Source organism: Ambystoma mexicanum, chromosome 11 (assembly GCF_040938575.1).
Source record: "Ambystoma mexicanum isolate Mex_15411 chromosome 11, UKY_AmexF1_1, whole genome shotgun sequence".
Lineage (NCBI taxonomy): Eukaryota > Metazoa > Chordata > Amphibia > Caudata > Ambystomatidae > Ambystoma > Ambystoma mexicanum.
In genome coordinates this window covers 36,938,457-36,959,367 of record NC_090934.1, presented here as the reverse complement: position 1 = coordinate 36,959,367, position 20,911 = coordinate 36,938,457, and the positions used below count along the sequence as shown (strand labels likewise).

The 20,911-nt window shown below is 51.9% G+C and overlaps 1 protein-coding gene across 2 annotated transcripts in view; it reads left to right on the top strand.

Moving 5' to 3' along the window:
* The window catches only part of DCDC2B (doublecortin domain containing 2B), a 184,568-nt gene that overhangs the window by 37,744 nt on the left and 125,913 nt on the right, over window positions 1-20,911 (top strand). For both annotated transcript variants that reach the window (XM_069622481.1, XM_069622480.1), the window contains exons 3-6: window positions 1,148-1,224; window positions 8,918-9,049; window positions 11,815-11,952; window positions 15,350-15,389. In XM_069622481.1, the coding sequence (XP_069478582.1) occupies window positions 1,148-1,224; window positions 8,918-9,049; window positions 11,815-11,952; window positions 15,350-15,389 (387 nt within the window). The remainder of the gene's footprint in view (window positions 1-1,147; window positions 1,225-8,917; window positions 9,050-11,814; window positions 11,953-15,349; window positions 15,390-20,911) is intronic.

Sequence of the window (20,911 nt, the reverse complement as noted above, 5' to 3'; positions counted from 1 at the left end):
TCTGCTGATGCCTGGTGGTGGTGTCTGGTAGGGATTCTAAAGAATGTGTGATGGTGACCGGATAGAAAGGTCCAGAATGGATCATTGAGTCAGTGTGATGAAGCCTGGTGGTGGGGTCCAGAAGGGATTCTAAAGCTTGTGTTAAGGCGACAGGATAGTCTGATCCAGAATAAATTCTTGAGCAGTTCTAGTGATGCTTGGTGATGGGGTGTAGTAGGGATTCTAAAGCATGTGTGATGGTGACGGGATAGACAGGCCCAGAATGGATGATTGAGTAGGTGTGATGAAGCCTAGTGGAGGCGTCTAGAGGGATTCTAAAGCACATGTGATGGGATAGCCAGGTCCAGAATGGAGCATTGAGCAGGCCAGATGATGCCTGGTGGTGGGGTCTATTAGGGATTCTAGAGCATATGTGATGGTGACTGAATAGACAGATCATGAATGGATCATTGAGTAGTTGTCATGAAGCCTGGTGGTGGGGTCAAGAATGGATTCTAAAACCTGTGTGACGGCGACAGAGTAGTCTGGTCCACAATGAATTATTGAGCAGGTCTTCTGGCGCTTGTTGGTGGGGTCTAGTAAGGATTCTAAAACATGTGTGAAGGTGATGGGATAGATGGATCCAGAATAGATCACTGAGCAAGTTTGACGGTGGTGGGGTCCATGATGGATTTCTGTGCACATCTGGTGGTGATAGTATAGGTGGGCATATAAAAGATCATTGTGCTGACCTAATGAGGATGGTGGGATCTAGAAGGCATCATTAGCACATCTGGTGATGCTTGGAAGGTGGATCCCAGAGAAACCACAGAGCATATACAACAGTGATGTGGTTGCCTTCAGAAGATGTCTACGGACAAAGGTATTTCCTGGTCAATCAGAGATTAAAGAGCAATTCTAATGATGAGAACAGTTGAGGCAACAGTAGACAACCATTCGATTAGCTGAAGAGTCCACAAATGTATAGGAATGTATTGCGGCAGGAGTATGTTGAAGGAAGAATGGGACAGACCAATGGGCAATACAAGGGCATTGCAACTTCTTGGGGGGTAAAGGGTACCCATGAGAAGCACTCCATGATGTGAAGGTGGACTTCAAGAGAAGGTTCCATAGCATTTGCCATTGATATGTTTCTCTCTGATTTTAGGGTGGAATTGCTACGCATCGCAGGTTGAACGTCTCTGCTCGTTGGAAGAAGAACATCCATATGACCTACGTCATACAGTAAGCATTGTGCCTTGCGCTGAGCTACCTTGGCATTAATGGGGGAGGATGAACACTAACTAACCACTTGAGAAAGGGGAGAGGTGTCGGAAGTACTGATTGCCCAATTAGAATATTTGTCTTAAACCAATTAGGCTCACTCAGGTCAAACCTCATTCCTACACACAGTAAGATATTCTGGAAACCTCTAATGTAATAGTCATTTATACTTCCCCAGCTACTGTCGTAGTGTTCTCCTGGCGCCAAGGCCTGCCTGGATGCCGAGCCCTGTGTTCCCATAGGTCTGTCTGAACTGTTTGTTGTCTAGCAAGGAACAGGATGGACACAGAGCAAAACAGGAAATCAGAGAATAGGGCACCTGTACATCTTTGACCTGTGTCTGGGTCCTTAGAAGCGCAAGGAAATTTCAAACATGACCCTTCAGCCTTGGATATCGAAAGTGAAAGCTGGATCCCCCCGTAAGACACTTATGCCAAGCATGTGCTGTACCCCCGCCCCGTTTACTAGCAATGGAGAACCAACACCTCCATCACTGATGCCATATCACTTGAAATACAATTCAACTCTTCCACCACAAAGGATTTCCCGGTCATTCCAGAAGAGTTCTGCAATATCCCACCCTTGGAAATGCAGTTGACACCATCCTAAAATGTTTGCAATTCGATAGCTGCTTTTTTTAGTCCCAAAGGAGGCTCCTACCTGTGGGCATCAATGTGCGCTGGAGGGCCGTATGTGTTCGAGGCGGTCAACTCCCTAATGCCCTCCCTGAACCCAGGGCTGGGGCAATTACCAACTTGATCACGCTTCTCTATCTGATAAGTTGCAGATCCAGGAAAACTGCTTTCCAAAACTAAATGTTCAGCACTGCCCACCAGCCATGTTTTAATCCCATTTCACATCGTCCAACCCCAGCGCGCAGGATTCTATGCCCCGCTGCTCGCTCAGTGCGTGTTTATTTGTTTGTTTATTTATTTAGTATAGCGCGCAAAACCCAGGGGTAACAGGGCGCAACAGAGGTCAGGAAGATAGGATTGCATAAAAACTTGGTTACAGAATAAGATAGGCATGAGAAAAAGAGCATTGCATTTACAGTTACATTGTGTGGGATGTGCATATATACATATAATTGAGCGAAAGCTTACAAGTTTACATATTAATACTGTGCATAGGGGCAGTTCGGTTGCATTTACATATTTACAAATTAAGGCTGTACATGGTAGTCAGGTTATAGCACTGGCATGATCAGATTAGATGGCAGGGTTAGTCGTGAGGATCATTGTCCCGCAGCCAAGTGAGGGTGTTTCGCCTGAAGCTAAAGTAGGATTGGTCAGTCCTAATGTGGAGTGGGAGGGCGTTCCAGTGTTGGGCTGCCAGGACAGGGAAGCTGCTGCCGCCGGTTTTCTTTTGTCTGAAATTGGGTACTTGCAGGCAGTAGGAATTGATCGATCTGGTGGGGCGGGAGGACGTTTTTTTCTTTATTCTGGATGCGAGATAGGGGGGGGCTGTGTTGTTTAAGCATTTGTGGGTGAGTGATGCCGTTTTGAGGGAGATGCGGTCATGGATTTTAAGCCATTTGTGTTCTCTTCTTTTGTTGGAGATGTGTTCCTTAGAGGGTAGGTTGAGGGCTGTTCTGAGAGCGTTGTTTTGTAGTGTCTGTAGTTTGTTGGTTATGCATTTGTTGGCTCCTAGGTACATGGCGTTGCAATAGTCCAGTCTGGATAGTATTAGGGCGTTGGCTATGATGATGCAGCTAGCTTGGGTGAGGAAGGCTCTACTTGCCCTAATTAGCTTGCATGTGTAGGCGGTGGAGGATGCTAGTGAGTTGACTTGTTTTTTTAGTGACATGGTTGCATCAAGGTGAAAGCCTAGTGTTTTCACTGTTTTGGCCACTGTGATGGTATTGCCATCAATGTTGAAGGCCTTGTAGTTAGAACTGAGATTTTTGAGATTGGTATTGGATCCGAGGAGCAGGATTTCGGTTTTCTCATCATTTAGACATAGACCGTGTGTGGCCATCCATGCCTGAATGATGAGATATATTTTGTTTACCAAGGCCGTATCTGAAGCGTAGTTGCCTGAAAGGGGTATGAGGATCTGGGTGTCATCTGCATAATTGGTATATGAGACACCCAGTCTGTCCAGCTTGTCAAATAGGGGCTTGGTAAAGATGTTGTAGAGGGTGGGAGAGACGCAGGAGCCTTGGGGCACCCCACAGGTTATTTTAATGGGGTCTGCTGAGGCTAGGGTGGAGAAGACCCTCATAGTTCGGTTGTCCAGGAATGATTGGATCCAGGCTATAGCCTCTTTCGAGAAGTGGGCTGCTGAGGCCAGGTGTTCGCACAGGACTGCGTGATCCACCAGGTCAAATGCTGCCGACAGATCGAGGAGTAGTAACATGGCAGTGTTCCCTTTGTCGTTAATCTCATTGATCTGGGTTTTAAGATCGATTAAGGCTGTCTCGGTGCCGTGCTTCGGTCTGAAGCCTGATTGGTGGGTGCCTAGTAGTTTGTGAGTTTCAAGATATTGCTGAATCTGCAGGTATGCTACTCTATCTATTATCTTTAACAGGAATGGCACCGTGGTGATGGGCCTGTAATTGGTGGGGATAGCGGGGTCTAGGGTTTGCTTCTTGAGGAGAGGCAGGACCCAAGATTCTTTGAGGTTGCTTGGTATGGTGTTGGAGGAGAAAGATGCGTTGATCAGCTTGGTTATAAAGGGGGCTAGATCCCTAGCAGCATCCTTGATTATCTGGGGAGGGCAGTTGTCGCCTTTGCAGTTAGATGGTTTAAGTGAGGCTATAATTTTTTCTGTTTCTGGGATAGATATTTTGGTAAATCTGAAGAGATTATGGCCTGGGCGGTTGGCTGTTTTATCGTGGTTGCTGGGAGATGTTTCATTGGTGGTGAGAGAGTCTTTTTTCAGAGCGATTTTGGTTTGGAGACTTTTGATTTTATTAGTTAGTGCGTTTTGGACGCTGGTGCACCATACTTTATCCTTAATTATATTGTCTGGTGGGGGTATCGGGGATTCTAGTTCCCTTAATATAGCAAATAGTTCTCTGGTGTTGGAGCTCGATTTTTCGATTCTTTCATTGAATAGTTTCTTTTTGGTGAGTAGGATTTCTTTTTTGTAGTTGTTTGCACAAAGTTTGAGTTGTGATTTGTTCTCTTCTGTGGGGGAGTTGCGCCATTGGCTTTCAAGTTTCCTTTTGTGCAGTCTAAGTTCTTTCAGATGTGGGGTGAACCAGGTGTTCAGGTGGGCTTGCTGTTTGCTTTTTTGCAGTTTTAGAGGGGCAATGATGTCTAGTCCTTTTTTTATGGTATTGTTATAGTTTTCTACTAGGAGTTCTGGTTTTAGATTATCGGGGAGAGCATTGAGGGTTGGCAGTAGTAGTGGTAGGAGGTTGTCGGGGGTTATGTTTTTTTTTGCTCTAGTGGGTAGTGGTGGTGCCATGATTTTTCCTTTGATGACTTCTTTATTGAGAGATAAGGTGAAGTCAATGAGGTAATGGTCTGTCCAGTGCTGGGGAGTGGTTTTGGTAATGACGGTGTCGCAGTTTAGAGTGGCGATCCAGTCCAAGGTCCTACCTTTATTATGGGTGGGGGTGAGCACTCTTTGGATTAGGCCGTGTTCATCTAGCATGTTGGCTATGGCTTGTGCTGATTTGTCGTCAGGGTCGTTTAGTCCTAGATTCAAGTCGCCTAGCAATAATATTTGGGTGGTGTCTTTTATGTTGTTGGCTAGGAGGCTGGATAGGTCTGCTTCGAATGAGCCAATGGGGCCGGGTGGCCTATATATTAGAAGGATGGTTAAGGTGCGACAGTTGGAGATGGGTAGTTTGGCTGCTAGGAGTTCGCAGGATTTGAGAGGTGCTTGAGGCAGTGGTCTTAGCTCGAGGTTTGTTTTAGCTATGATGGCTAGGCCGCCTCCTCTGTTGTTGGGCCTGTCCATTCTGATTATTTGGTAATTTTCTGGAATGGCTATTGAGAGTGCTGGGCCTGCTGCTTCATGCAGCCATGATTCAGTGATAGCTAGGAGGTCGAGGTTGTTTGAGGATAAGGTGTCTGCTATTTCTGTGGCGTGGGCCATTATTGATCTGGCGTTGATCAACGCTCCGGATATAGTGGTAGTGTTGGGTGTATCCTGGATTGTTATAGGGATAAGTTTGGGTAGGGTGGAGTTGTAGCAGGGTGTGATGTGGCTCGGGTGGATTTTGGTGTGTTGCAGGGTGGGTCTCTTGTTGTGGTAGATGGGCTCGTAGAGACGGGGTAGTCTGGCTCGTAGTCTAGTGTTTCTTTCTAGGGTTGGACAGGGTGCATTTTCTGCAGGGTACATAGTTATGGTGGCAATGAAGGTGGTAAGGTGTAATATATGTATGAGGAGATACAGTAGGGTGGTTGTTTGGCTCTTGCTGAGGTACATTGTATGGTTTGGCATGTGTAGTTAGGCAGGGGGTTTACCTGAATTCGCAACTCAGGCTAAGAATGGCATGTGCAAGTAGATGCAAGTAGGCAAGGGGTTCACCTAAGAACAGTAATCACATTTAGGTTGAAAAATGGCATGCGCAAGCAAGTGGTCCGTTAGCGACCATAAGGCACAACATAGTTCAAGTGGTCCGTTAGCGACCATAAGGCACAACATAGTTCAAGTGGTCCATTAGCGACCATAAGGCACAACACAGTTCAAGTGGTCCGTTAGCGACCATAAGGCACAACACAGTTCAAGTGGTCCGTTAGCGACCATAAGGCACAACACAGTTCAAGTAATCCGTTAGCGACCACTGCATAGGATCATGGGTACCTAGATTAAGTTAACAAGGGGGTAGGTACAGTTCAGAGACATCTAGATGCGAAGAGGCACAGATGGGCGATCAGCAGCAGTGCAACGCAATTTGCTGGGCACAGTGTAAAGTGTTCTAGGGTGTAGCCAGGTGGCACGTTCATAGGCAGGGGCAGCAGAGATATATGCGAACGTGTGAGGTGGCAACAAGTTAGGTTAGGCAAGAGCGTAGGTAATATTCTGTAAAATTAGACTTTCTATGCAGCAGGTGGCTTACCTGGAGCAGCACGGGCAGAGTTTGTGGCCCCTGGCTCCTGAGGCTCCAAACAGGCACACAACAGGCCTTAGGATGGCCTTTGGGTTGGCCGGCGATCCGCCTGCCGGCGGTTCCTGTAGTGAAAACGAGGTTTAGCCTCGCTTTCGTGCCGCGATGCGCCCGGCATGGGCAAGTCAGGCACTTGTTGGGACGGGGTCAGGCAGGCCCTGTCCCTCGGCGCGCTCGCTTCCTCTTTCTCCTCGGGAACCTCTGCTGGGCTGGGGTGCTGGGGGGGCTCCTGCCCTCACCCCTCAGGATGGATGTTAGGAGTGGGGGGGTGTGTGGCACTGATCACTTTCAGGGGGGACCTCGATTGCACCAAACCGCTAGAGCCCACTGTTATGGAACAACTTCAAAGATTTAAATATTTTTGGGAAAAAAATCTTCTGGATCTGCCCAAACAGATTTCAGTCCTACTGGAGGCCAGGAATGGTCTCTTTTAGATGATCACCAAACTTATGCTGATGGTGGTGATATTGTGGCCTTTGTCCTCATGGACCAGTCACCACCACTCATGAGCCACGCCTGCCACTGCACAGCAAAGGCCAGCAGCTTTGTGCATGCATAATGTGAACCGCAGCTCCCTTAAATCCTTCTTCATGGACCATACGCAACGGCAGGCCAGTCCTCCATTTTATCAGAGCCCCATGCTACGGCTCCTGGAGAACCTCAGTGCTCGGCCCTGTTCTTATTCCTCATCAATCTTTAAATCCTACCAATAACCAAGAACATCATAAGCCGCGCTGTCACATGTCTACACGCGGCATTCCGCATTCCTGTTCATCTGAGCAGAACCAGCACCACCAATGCTTCAGATTTGGGGCATTTTCTAAAAGACATTGATGCATGGTTGTGCTTACCTAAATTAAACAACAAATCATGGTGGTTGGGGTCCACTGATTGGCCCTATGTCCTGCACTATGACCTGCTGGAATGGGCTGTTGCCTGAAGCCTACTGACATTACACACAATGTGGGGATGCTGATGGATTCACATCTCTTGCATGTGCAGGGTCTCATCCCTTAAAGACCCTCAGAAGTGCAATCCCTTTCTGACAAACTGGAACCCGGCAACTGCAAGGTTACCCTGTCCTGCACCTTGCTCATTTGGTTAATCCAGAGGACCCCCCCCCCCACCTTGTACGATCATGTGTGTGGTGGAGATCAGCTGTGACGGCCACCATCTGGACCTACAGCCCCTCACCCTTCAACCTCCTTCACTTAGCGGTGGTCCTGAAGGACCTACAACCCCTCGCCCTTCAACCTCCTTCACTTAGCGGTGGTCCTGAAGGACCAACAGCCCCTCACCCTTCAACCTCCTATGCTTAGCTGTGGTCCTGAAGGACCTACAGCCCCTCCCCCTCCAACCTCCTATGCTTAGCTGTGGTCCTGAAGGACCTACAGCCCCTCCCCCTCCAACCTCCTTCACGTAGCTGTGGTCCTGAAGGTCCTACAGCCCCTCACCCTTCAACCTCCTTCGCGTAGCTGTGGTCCTGAAGGACCTACAGCCCCTCACCCTTCAACCTCCTTCACGTAGCTGTGGTCCTGAAGGACCTACAGCCCCTCACCCTTCAACCTCCTTCACTTAGCGGTGGTCCTGAAGGACCTACAGCCCCTCACCCTTCAACCTCCTATGCTTAGCTGTGGTCCTGAAGGACCTACAGCCCCTCCTTACAGCCCCTCCCCCTCCAACCTCCTTCACTTAGCGGTGGTCCTGAAGGACCTACAACCCCTCCCCCTTCAACCTCCTTCACTTAGAGGTGGTCCTGAAGGACCTACAGCCCCTCACTCTTCAACCTCCTATGCTTAGCTGTGGTCCTGAAGGACCTACAGCCCCTCCAACCACCTTCACTTAGCTGTGGTCCTGAAGGACCTACATCCCCTCACCCTTCAACCTCCTTCACTTAGCTGTGGTCCTGAAGGTCCTACAGCCCCTCACCCTTCAACCTCCTTCGCGTAGCTGTGGTCCTGAAGGACCTACAGCCCCTCACCCTTCAACCTCCTTCACGTAGCTGTGGTCCTGAAGGACCTACAGCCCCTCACCAGTCAACCTCCTTTGCTTAGCAGTGGTCCTGAAGGTTCTTCAACCTCCTTCCTTTAGCTCTTGTCCTGAAGGATCTCCCACCATCCACCCTTTGACCTCTTTTCCTTAGCTGTGCTTCTTAAGGTCCTTCAGCCCTCCACCTTTCGACCTCTTTCCTTCAGCCCTCCACCTTTCATTGGCTGATTGACTGAACTGTGTGGGCTGAATGTGGACCGTTAAAGTTGGTTAAGTCAGATGTGCCTTGTACGGCTCCAAGGATGTGAACACGGGGTGTCAGGACCACGTGTTGTGTGTATGCTGTAAGTGGGATCTCAAAGCCAGTACAGTGCATGGGGGTCCTGCGTGATAAGGTGTGCCCAAGGTCTGGGGAGTTCCAGCCGTGCATCCATTCAGAGGAGAGGCGGCCTACCTTGAGTGTGTCCTGCTGAGACCATCCTTCAGACCCTGTACAATGGTGTGAATCCCCCACCCCGCTGTCATAACGTGTACACATTGATGTCTCTACAGTGAACACTAATGCCTTCTCATCTCATCTCTCTCTCTCTCTGGCTCCAGTGTGTTCCGGAACGGCGACTTGCTCAGCCCCCCCTTCCGCCTGCTCCTCTCAAAGAGAATCCTGGACGAGTGGGATCTGGTCCTAGGACTACTCACCGAGAAGGCCTCCTTACTCAGTGGAGCAGTCCGGAAGTGAGTACCGGAGAAACCCAGAGACTTCAGGGTGAATAGGGCCTCTATTGTTGTGGGGCTGAGGTTGGGAGGACATCAGAAACACAAACAGCTGGTGTGATAGCTCAGTGGGCTGTCTGCATGCGCTAGCAAAGTGGTTGTGGTGCCAGGTCATGGGTTCCTATTCCAGCAGGCCCAACTCAAAAGCTCAACCTTCTGAGGCCATTAACATGAGTCCCATTGTTTCACCTTTTGTTCAAGTGCAAAAATAGAATGTATTCATAATGTTCACCATTTTTTATTTATTTATTTGCATATTTAGTTTAAACATAAACTTTTAGCAAAACATCAAAGCCATCAGCTCTGAGGGTCAGGCCAGGCTCAGACCCCTATCTTGTTAGTGAATGTTACTCAAGTCTAGAGACCAGACAGTTATTAAAACATTTCACCACTGTTATTATAAAACTAGAGAGATAGTCCTGGCTACCTTGCAATGGCTTGATTTGATTTGAAAATATATATACATTTCCACGCTAAGTGCGGTTGGTACAGTGTGATTTTATTTCAGTGTAGACTAAGTCTTTGTGGTGGTCAGCCGACCCGTGTTTCGACCTCGGTGGGACTTTATCAAGGTTAGGTCTGATATTGTGGAGTGGGGGTGCTGCGCCAGCTGTGGTCCCCTTGGGGTTAATTAGGTCCCGTGTGGTCCCAGTCTTGGGATCTGGATGTGCCTGTGGCTGTGCTTACAGTCCCGGCAGAACGGTTGCTGTCCTGGACAGAGCTAGCCTTGAGAAAGACCCCTCGAGGTCGAAACACGTGTCGGCTGACCACCACGAAGACTGAGTCTACACTGAAATAAAAACACACTGTACCAACCGCACTCAGCATGGAAATGTGTATATATATTCTTTCAAATCAAACCATTGCAAGGTAGCCCGGACTGTCTCTCTAACCTTACCAAGAGGTGTGGGCTTCACCTCCAGCAACCTGTGACCTTGCATATATGATTAGGATAACTCAAATGAAAGGTAGAGCTTAGAGTAGGATTGTTCACAACTAGGGCCCGCTTTTTCTCTTTTCACTCTTATCAAACTAGCCTGTGTTCCATTCAGCAGGCGTCCCCACCATATCTCTGGGGACATAACTCAGTGTCCTTTCCTAAGTTACAGCAGTGCACGATGTCTACAAATGCGGAAGGGTTTCCGGTCTCTGGTTTTTCCCGCAGAATCTGCAGGGGTTCTCCAGTTTTCTGATTTTACAGATATTCTCCGGGCAATCACTTCCTTAGTTTTAGAAAGGTTGAATAAACTCCGCATAAACCGGCCTCTGATAGTCGGATCCGGGCATTTTTAGATAAGATTGGGGGTCACCTTGTTTTCTTGGTTCTTCTGCCATGTAGCTGGTACTTGCTAATGCCCACTAGAGGGTTCACCCAGCCCAGTGCCCAAAGTTGTTTCTTTACTTTCTGTGGGTTGGTTTCAAGTTCCTCCACCGAGCTTCCCAGCGATAGCAATAGGCTGCGACACTCTTCACCTCATTTAGTCCATACAGTATTCTCTCTCACCATTTCCACAGATATTAAGGAGGGGAACACAGGTTTAATGGGCATCCCGGGGCCTGCGGTGGGGTAAAGGATGCCTGTTTTTAACCTCTTTCTGCTGAACATTAAGGCAGGCCAGCAGTTCTATTACCAGTCAGACATATTGTATGAACGCAAGAGCATTACGGGACCCCACAACCCCACCCATAGGAGTGATTAGACAATGTTTCCCCTCCATCCAATGGGGGTGGGGAATTAGGGGCAGCGGAGCGCGGTTCTACATGATTTCATTGAAATACATTTCTATGGGCTCATTTACTTTGCGGTAGTTTTCTTTGTTTTCTTTTACTTTAATGGGGGGGAGGGAGAGGGGGTGAACTTGTCGTATCCCTCCCATCCCTACCGCTGCACTGCCTCACAGCTCTACACCCTCTACCCTCCACATTCATACCTGTCTATTTTAGCCCCACAAAGTAAATGACCTGGTAGTGATGTGTTTTGATGAGATCAGGTAGGCGAGGAGGCAGTGACCGGATCAGAAAGGAACCTGCGCTTGTACTATAATGGAGTGGGGGGGAGGTGTGGCTTTGCTTTCTGCACCTCCCATGTGTGGAACGAGACGTGCTTTATAATGCGCGGAGACGGCCCCTGTGTTGAAGGGGGTGAAGAGACATGACTTCCCCTTTTTGGCGGGAAGTGATGACGTGCTCTAGTGCATTTCCTCACTTGCGTCAGCTTTGGGCTACTGTCCAGTCCTTCCTGAAATGCGCGAGTCACCTTTGAGAATAGTGTAACCTGTGCGCTTCTGCAATGGCTGCCAATGAAAAAGGCGCGCATTTTCGAGAATCGTCCCATAGTGTTTAGGATAGGGCAGGGGTCAGAATTGCAATTTGCAGGCTATTAGCAAGGCATGAAAAGTTGCTTGCCCCCTCAAGTCGCCACATACACACAGCACACCATTCTTTCCTTGCCAGGAGCCCCTTATCAGTAGCCAGTGCTTAGGGGCGAGGGTCTATATTCAGGCCTTCCAGGAGATGGTAGTCTAACTAGGATCCAAGTAGCAGTTTCGGCCTCTTCCTGATTCATGGTCAGAAATCAGGAGGTGCAAGAGCTGGAGACCCCACATTTCTGACGCGCCTCTGGCGCCTAAACCGAGGAGCAGGCTGCTTCCCTGTACCCCGGACACCCCGCCAGCTATCAGACTATCTGGACACACATCCATGCAGGTATCTTGTGGTTCTTTCAGGCTCTGCACCCTGGACGGGGTCCCCATCTCTGGCGCCAACGAGCTGACCAATGGGGAGTACTACGTGGCGGTGGGAGCGGAGAAATACAAGAGCCTGCCGTACATGGAGCTCCTGCTGCCAAGGCGCGGGGCCTTACTGTGAGTATGGGGGTCCTGGGGCCCTTCTGGGGGTCAGGAGATGGTAATATGGCTGGAGATCCTGGGGCCCTTGGTGGGGATCAGAAGAGGGTAATATTGCTGGTGATCCTGGGGCCCTTGGTGGGGATCAGAAAAGGGTAATATGGCTGGTGATCCTGGGGTCCTAGGTGGGTGTCAGAAGAGGCCATTGAGAGGTGGGAAACATGGGGTCCTTAATGGGATCAGGAGAGGTTGAGGAGAGAACCTGGGAGCACTGTGGCCCTTGGTGGGGGCCAGGACAGGTCAATGGGTGTGGCTGGGGGTCCAGAGGTCATATTGGGATTGGGATAAGTCAACAGGAGAGGCTAGAGATCCAAATCAGATCAATGGAAGAGATACAGGGTCTAGGGGGGTCCTGCTGGAGGATGGGATAGGTCAGGGAGTGCTGCGGCCCCTGCTGGAGGATGAGATAAATCAGGGAGTCCTGCGGCCCCTGCTGGAGGATGGGATAGGTCAGGGAGTCCTGTGGCCCCTGCTGGAAGATGGGATAGGTCAGGGAGTCCTGCAGCCCTTGCTGGAGGATGGGATAGGTCAATGAGAGTGGCAGGGAGTCCTGTTGCCCTTGCTGGAGGATGGGATCGGTCAGGGAGTCCTGCGCCCCTGCTGGAGGATGGGATAGGTCAGGGAGTCCTGTGGTCCCTGTTGGAGGATGTGATAGGTCAATGAGAGTGGCTGGGAGTCCTGGGGCCCTTGTGGAGGACGAGGCAGGTAAATGAGAGAGGCTGACACCAAGCAGAGGCCGGCAGCAGGGAGGGGTCAGGCCGCCACAGGCCAACACCACAAATGGGTCAGCAGGGGTCCAACTAACCCAAGGCAGAGGTCAGCCAGTGTCAGGTGGCCATCTGGCACTAGTCAGATAGGGCCACACTGATATCACAGGCAAGTTGGCTGGGTCAGGGATCAGAGGGGGTCAGACTGACTTCCGTCAGGGATCAGTGGGGGTCAGACTGGCACCAGTGGGAGATCAGAGGGGGTCAGACTGGCACCAGTGGGAGTCAGACTGACACCCGTCAGGGATCAGTGGGGGTCAGACTGGCACCAGTGGGAGATCAGAGGGGGTCAGACTGACACCCGTCAGGGATCAGTGGGGGTCAGACTGGCACCAGTGGGAGGTCAGCGGGGATCAGAGTGGTACAAGTGGGAAAAGATTGACACCAGTGGGAGATCAGAGGACAGATTGACACCAGTGGGAGATCAGAGGAGGACAGATTGACACCAGTGGGAGATCAAAGGAGGACAGATTGACACCAATGGGAGATCAGAGGACAGATTGACACCAGTGGGAGATCAAAGGAGGACAGATTGACACCAATGGGAGATAAGCGGGGGTCAGATTGACACCAATGGGAGATAAGCGGGGGTCAGATTGACACCAGTGGGGGCTATGCAGGGGTCAGATTGACACCAGTGGGAGATACGCGGGGGTCAGATTGACACAATTGTGGATCATATTTTGTTGAGAATGCGTGCCAGCTGGAGCTCGGGTGGCTGAGGCTGAAGCTCGCATGGCTGAATCCAGTCCCTGTGTATCAGCTGGAGATTGGGTGGCTGAGGCTGGCTCCAGTCCCTGCATATCAGCTGGAGCTCAGGTGGCCGAGGCTGGCTCCAGTCCCTGTTTACAAGCTGGAGGTTGGGTGGCTGAGGCTGGAGCTCGCATGGCTGAATCCAGTCCCTGTGTATCAGCTGGAGATCAGGTGGCTGAGGCTGGCTCCAGTCCCTGCATATCAGCTGGTGCTCAGGAGGCCGAGGCTGGCTCCAGTCCCTTTGTACAAGCTGGAGCTCGGGTGGCTGAGGCTGGAGCTTGCGTGGCTGGGGCTGGCTCCAGTCCCTGTGTATCAGCTGGGGCTCGGGTGGCTGAGGCTGGCTCCAGCCCCTGTGTATCAGCTGGAGCTCCGGTGGCTGAGGCTGGCTCCAGTCCCTGTGTATCAGCTGGGGCTCGGGTGGCTGAGGCTGGCTCCAGCCCCTGTGTATCAGCTGGAACTCTGGTGGCTGAGGCTGGCTCCAGTCCCTGCATATTAGCTGGAGATCGGGTGGCTGAGGCTGGCTCCAGTCCCTGTGTACCAGCTGGAGCTCGGGTGGCTGAGGCTGGCTCCAGTCCCTGTGTACCAGCTGGAGCTCGGGTGGCTGAGGCTGGCTCCAGTCCCTGTGTATCAGCTGGAGCTCCGGTGACTGAGGCTGGCTCCAGTCCCTGTGTATCAGCTGGAGCTCAGGTGGCTGAGGCTGGCTCCAGTCCCTGTGTACAAGCTGGAGCTCGGGTGGCTGAGGCTGGAGCTTGCATGGCTGGGGCTGGCTCCAGTCCCTGTGTATCAGCTGGGGCTCGGGTGGCTGAGGCTGGCTCCAGCCCCTGTGTATCAGCTGGAACTCTGATGGCTGAGGCTGGCTCCAGTCCCTGCGTATTAGCTGGAGATCGGGTGGCTGAGGCTGGCTCCAGTCCCTGTGTACCAGCTGGAGCTCGGGCGGCTGAGGCTGGCTCCAGTCCCTGTGTACCAGCTGGAGCTCGGGTGGCTGAGGCTGGCTCCAGTCCCTGCATATCAGCTGGTGCTCAGGTGGCCGAGGCTGGCTCCAGTCCCTGTGTACAAGCTGGAGCTCGGGTGGCTGAGGCTGGAGCTTGCGTGGCTGGGGCTGGCTCCAGTCCCTGTGTATCAGCTGGGGCTCGGGTGGCTGAGGCTGGCTCCAGCCCCTGTGTATCAGCTGGGGCTCGGGTGGCTGAGGCTGGCTCCAGCCCCTGTGTATCAGCTGGAACTCTGGTGGCTGAGGCTGGCTCCAGTCCCTGCGTATTAGCTGGAGATCGGGTGGCTGAGGCTGGCTCCAGTCCCTGTGTACCAGCTGGAGCTCGGGTGGCTGAGGCTGGCTCCAGTCCCTGTGTACCAGCTGGAGCTCGGGTGGCTGAGGCTGGCTCCAGTCCCTGTGTATCAGCTGGAGCTCAGGTGGCTGAGGCTGGCTCCAGTCCCTGCGTATCAGCTGGAGCTCCAGTGGCTGAGGCTGGCTCCAGTCCCTGCGTATCAGCTGGAGCTACGGTGGCTGAGGCTGGCTCCAGTCCCTGCGTATCAGCTGGAGCTACGGTGGCTGAGGCTGGCTCCAGTCCCTGCGTATCAGCTGGAGCTCGGGTGGCTGAGGCTGGCTCCAGTTCCTGCGTATCAGCTGGAGCTCGGGCGGCTGAGGCTGGCTCCAGTCACTGCGTATCAGCTGGAGCTCGGGTGGCTGAGGCTGGCTCCAGTCCATGTGAATTAGCTGGAGCTCAGGTGGCTGAGGTTGGCAGCCCCTGCGCTCTCTTAGGGTGCTCAAGACCCTCAGTGTCAACAGCAGATCCTGGATCCTTCCCCCAAAAATGAGACACTCCATTCTTTTCCTTCTGCAGGAACCATCCAGAGAACAGGCGAAGTTTCCAGAAGGATGGGGTAAGAGCAGAGGATACCGCGACGCTCTGTGGCAGATTCGCCATCATGCGCTAGACATGGACATGTTTGAAATGCCAGTGAGGACCAGTGTGGTATTAGGAATGGGCAGCAAGTGATAGGGGTGTTGTGAGAGAATGTTCTGAGGAAACGGCCAGGCTTATTAAAAGGGTAGTATATTAATGGGGGGGTCCTGAGGGGATGAGGATTTCAAGGGCAGGCGTGCTTATCGAACGGGTCACGTGATGCTGGATGGGTTGTCATTGAAGGAGGAGGCTGTGGTATAGGTACGTCTAGTTTGGGGCAACAATGTGCTTTAGATGAGACAGGACTGGAGTACAAAGATCCTAATGGGGGAGATGTTGGGATGAATTGGGTGGATGAATGGGGGTTTTCCGATGTTTTAGAACTGTGGGATTGGAGTTTCACAGAATGTGGGAGTGGGGATGATGTTGGGTTGTGGACAGGGTGGGATTGTGGCATGATATGTGGGGTTGGACATGGGTGTGTTTGTAAGATGTTCCGTTTCATGCAGGGCGACATTGGGGAATGTTGCCGAGTTGTAGATGGAATGGGACTGTGGGGTGATGTGGTGGTAGACGCATGGTGTGGATGGAGGGTGTTGGCTCTCATGCAGGGGGGAATGTTGTCGAGTTGTAGATGGAATGGGACTGTGGGGTGATGTGGCGGGAGACACAGGGTGTGGATGGTGGATGTTGGCTCTCATGCAGGGTGACTTTGGGGAATGTTGTCGAGTTGTAGATGGAATGGGACTGTGGGGTGATGTGGCGGGAGACACAGGGTGTGGATGGTGGATGTTGGCTCTCATGCAGGGTGACTTTGGGGAATGTTGTCGAGTTGTAGATGGAATGGGACTGTGGGGTGATGTGGCGGTAGACGCATGGTGTGGATGGAGGGTGTTGGCTCTCATGCAGGGTGACTTTGGGGAATGTTGTCGAGTTGTAGATGGAATGGGACTGTGGGGTGATGTGGCGGGAGACACAGGGTGTGGATGGTGGATGTTGGCTCTCATGCAGGGTGACTTTGAGGAATGTTGTCGAGTTGTAGATGGAATGGGACTGTGGGGTGATGTGGCGGGAGACACAGGGTGTGGATGGTGGATGTTGGCTCTCATGCAGGGTGACTTTGGGGAATGTTGTCGAGTTGTAGATGGAATGGGACTGTGGGGTGATGTGGCGGTAGACGCATGGTGTGGATGGAGGGTGTTGGCTCTCATGCAGGGTGACTTTGGGGAATGTTGTCGAGTTGTAGATGGAATGGGACTGTGGGGTGATGTGGCGGTAGACACAGGGTGTGGATGGTGGATGTTGGCTCTCATGCAGGGTGACATTGGGGAATGTTGTCGAGTTGTAGATGGAATGGGACTGTGGGGTGATGTGGCGGGAGACACAGGGTGTGGATGGTGGATGTTGGCTCTCATGCAGGGTGACTTTGGGGAATGTTGTCGAGTTGTAGATGGAATGGGACTCTGGGGTGATGTGGCGGGAGACACAGGGTGTGGATGGTGGATGTTGGCTCTCATGCAGGGTGACTTTGGGGAATGTTGTCGAGTTGTAGATGGAATGGGACTGTGGGGTGATGTGGCGGTAGACACATGGTGTGGATGGAGGGTGTTGGCTCTCATGCAGGGTGACTTTGGGGAATGTTGTCGAGTTGTAGATGGAATGGGACTGTGGGGTGATGTGGTGGTAGACACAGGGTGTGGATGGTGGATGTTGGCTGTCATGCAGGTTGGCATTGGGGAATGTTGTCCAGTTGGAGATGGAATGGGACTGTGGGGTGATGTGGCGGTAGACACAGGGTATGGATGGTGGATGTTGGCTCTCATGCAGGGTGGCATTGGGGAATGTTGTCGAGTTGTAGATGGAATGGGACTGTGGGGTGATGTGGCGGTAGACACAGGGTATGGATGGTGGATGTTGGCTCTCATGCAGGGTGACATTGGGGAATGTTGTCGAGTTTTAGATGGAATGGGACTGTGGGGTGATGTGGTAGACACGGTGTGGTTGGAGGATGTTGGCTTTCATGCAGGGTGACATTGGGGAATGTTGTCGAGTTGTAGATGGAATGGGACTGTGGGGTGATGTGGTGGGAGACACGGTGTGGATGGATGATGTTGGCTCTCATGCAGGGTGACTTTGGGGAATGTTGTCGAGTTGTAGATGGAATGGGACTGTGGGGTGATGTGGTGGTAGACACAGGGTGTGGATGGTGGATGTTGGCTCTCATGCAGGGTGACTTTGGGGAATGTTGTCGAGTTGTAGATGGAATGGGACTGTGGGGTGATGTGGCGGGAGACACGGTGTGGATGGATGATGTTGGCTCTCATGCAGGGTGACATTGGGGAATGTTGTCGAGTTGTAGATGGAATGGGACTGTGGGGTGATGTGGCGGTAGACACAGGGTATGGATGGTGGATGTTGGCTCTCATGCAGGGTGACATTGGGGAATGTTGTCGAGTTTTAGATGGAATGGGACTGTGGGGTGATGTGGTAGACACGGTGTGGTTGGAGGATGTTGGCTTTCATGCAGGGTGACATTGGGGAATGTTGTCGAGTTGTAGATGGAATGGGACTGTGGGGTGATGTGGTGGTAGACACAGGGTGTGGATGGTGGATGTTGGCTGTCATGCAGGTTGGCATTGGGGAATGTTGTCCAGTTGGAGATGGAATGGGACTGTGGGGTGATGTGGCGGTAGACACATGGTGTGGATGGAGGGTGTTGGCTCTCATGCAGGGTGACTTTGGGGAATGTTGTCGAGTTGTAGATGGAATGGGACTGTGGGGTGATGTGGTGGTAGACACAGGGTGTGGATGGTGGATGTTGGCTGTCATGCAGGGTGGCATTGGGGAATGTTGTCCAGTTGGAGATGGAATGGGACTGTGGGGTGATGTGGCGGTAGACACAGGGTATGGATGGTGGATGTTGGCTCTCATGCAGGGTGGCATTGGGGAATGTTGTCGAGTTGTAGATGGAATGGGACTGTGGGGTGATGTGGCGGTAGACACAGGGTGTGGATGGTGGATGTTGGCTCTCATGCAGGGTGACTTTGGGGAATGTTGTCGAGTTGTAGATGGAATGGGACTGTGGGGTGATGTGGTGGTAGACGCATGGTGTGGATGGAGGGTGTTGGCTCTCATGCAGGGTGACTTTGGGGAATGTTGTCGAGTTGTAGATGGAATGGGACTGTGGGGTGATGTGGTGGTAGACACAGGGTGTGGATGGTGGATGTTGGCTCTCATGCAGGGTGACTTTGGGGAATGTTGTCGAGTTGTAGATGGAATGGGACTGTGGGGTGATGTGGCGGGAGACACGGTGTGGATGGATGATGTTGGCTCTCATGCAGGGTGACATTGGGGAATGTTGTCGAGTTGTAGATGGAATGGGACTGTGGGGTGATGTGGCGGTAGACACAGGGTATGGATGGTGGATGTTGGCTCTCATGCAGGGTGGCATTGGGGAATGTTGTCGAGTTGTAGATGGAATGGGACTGTGGGGTGATGTGGCGGTAGACACAGGGTATGGATGGTGGATGTTGGCTCTCATGCAGGGTGACATTGGGGAATGTTGTCGAGTTTTAGATGGAATGGGACTGTGGGGTGATGTGGTAGACACGGTGTGGTTGGAGGATGTTGGCTTTCATGCAGGGTGACATTGGGGAAAGTTGTCGAGTTGTAGATGGAATGGGACTGTGGGGTGATGTGGTGGGAGACACGGTGTGGATGGATGATGTTGGCTCTCATGCAGGGTGACTTTGGGGAATGTTGTCGAGTTGTAGATGGAATGGGACTGTGGGGTGATGTGGTGGTAGACGCATGGTGTGGATGGAGGGTGTTGGCTCTCATGCAGGGTGACTTTGGGGAATGTTGTCGAGTTGTAGATGGAATGGGACTGTGGGGTGATGTGGTGGTAGACACAGGGTGTGGATGGTGGATGTTGGCTCTCATGCAGGGTGACTTTGGGGAATGTTGTCGAGTTGTAGATGGAATGGGACTGTGGGGTGATGTGGCGGGAGACACGGTGTGGATGGATGATGTTGGCTCTCATGCAGGGTGACATTGGGGAATGTTGTCGAGTTGTAGATGGAATGGGACTGTGGGGTGATGTGGCGGTAGACACAGGGTATGGATGGTGGATGTTGATTCTCATGCAGGGTGGCATTGTGGAATGTTGTCGAGTTGTAGATGGAATGGGACTGTGGGGTGATGTGGTAGACACGGTGTGGGTGGAGGATGTTGGCTTTCATGCAGGGTGACATTGGGGAATGTTGTCGAGTTGTAGATGGAATGGGACTGTGGGGTGATGTGGTGGGAGACACGGTGTGGATGGATGATGTTGGCTCTCATGCAGGGTGACATTGGGGAATGTTGTCGAGTTGTAGATGGAATGGGACTGTGGGGTGATGTGGCGGTAGACACAGGGTATGGATGGTGGATGTTGGCTCTCATGCAGGGTGACATTGTGGAATGTTGTCGAGTTGTAGATGGAATGGGACTGTGGGGTGATGTGGCGGGAGACATAGGGTGTGGATGGAGGATGTTGGCTTTCATGCAGGGTGACATTGGGGCATGTTGTCGAGTTGTAGATGGAATGGGACTGTGGGGTGATGTGGTGGTAGAGGTAGACAGAGGGTGTGGATGGATGATGTTGGCTCTCATACAGAGTGGCATTGGGGAATGTTGTCGAGTTGTAGATGGAATAGGACTGTGGGGTGATGTGGCGATAGACACAGGGTATGGATGGTGGATGTTGGCTCTCATGCAGGGTGGCATTGGGGAATGTTGTCGAGTTGTAGATGGAATAGGACTGTGGGGTGATGTGGCGATAGACACAGGGTATGGATGGTGGATGTTGGCTCTCATGCAGGGTGACATTGGGGAATGTCGAGTTGTAGATGGAATGGGACTTTGGGGTGATGTGGTGGTAGACACAGTGTGGATGGAGGGTGTTGGCTCTCATGCAGGGTGACATTGGGGAATGTCGAGTTGTAGATGGAATGGGACTTTGGGGTGATGTGGTGGTAGACACATAGTGTGGATGGAGGGTGTTGGCTCTCATGCAGGGTGACATTGGGGAATGTTGTCGAGTTGTAGATGGAATGGGACTGTGGGGTGATGTGGTGGTAGACAGAGGGTGTGGATGGATGATGTTGGCTCTCATACAGGGTGGCATTGGGGAATGTTGTCGAGTTGTAGATGGAATGGGACTGTGGGGTGATGTGGCGGTAGACACAGGGTGTGGATGGTGGATGTTGGCTCTCATGCAGGGTGGCATTGGGGAATGATGTCGAGTTGTAGATGGAATAGGACTGTGGGGTGATGTGGCGATAGACACAGGGTATGGATGGTGGATGGTGGCTCTCATGCAGGGTGACATTGGGGAATGTCGAGTTGTAGATGGAATGGGACTTTGGGGTGATGTGGTGGTAGACACAAGGTATGGATGGTGTATTTTGGCTTTCATGCAGGGTGACATTGGGGAATGTTGTCGAGTTGTAGATGGAA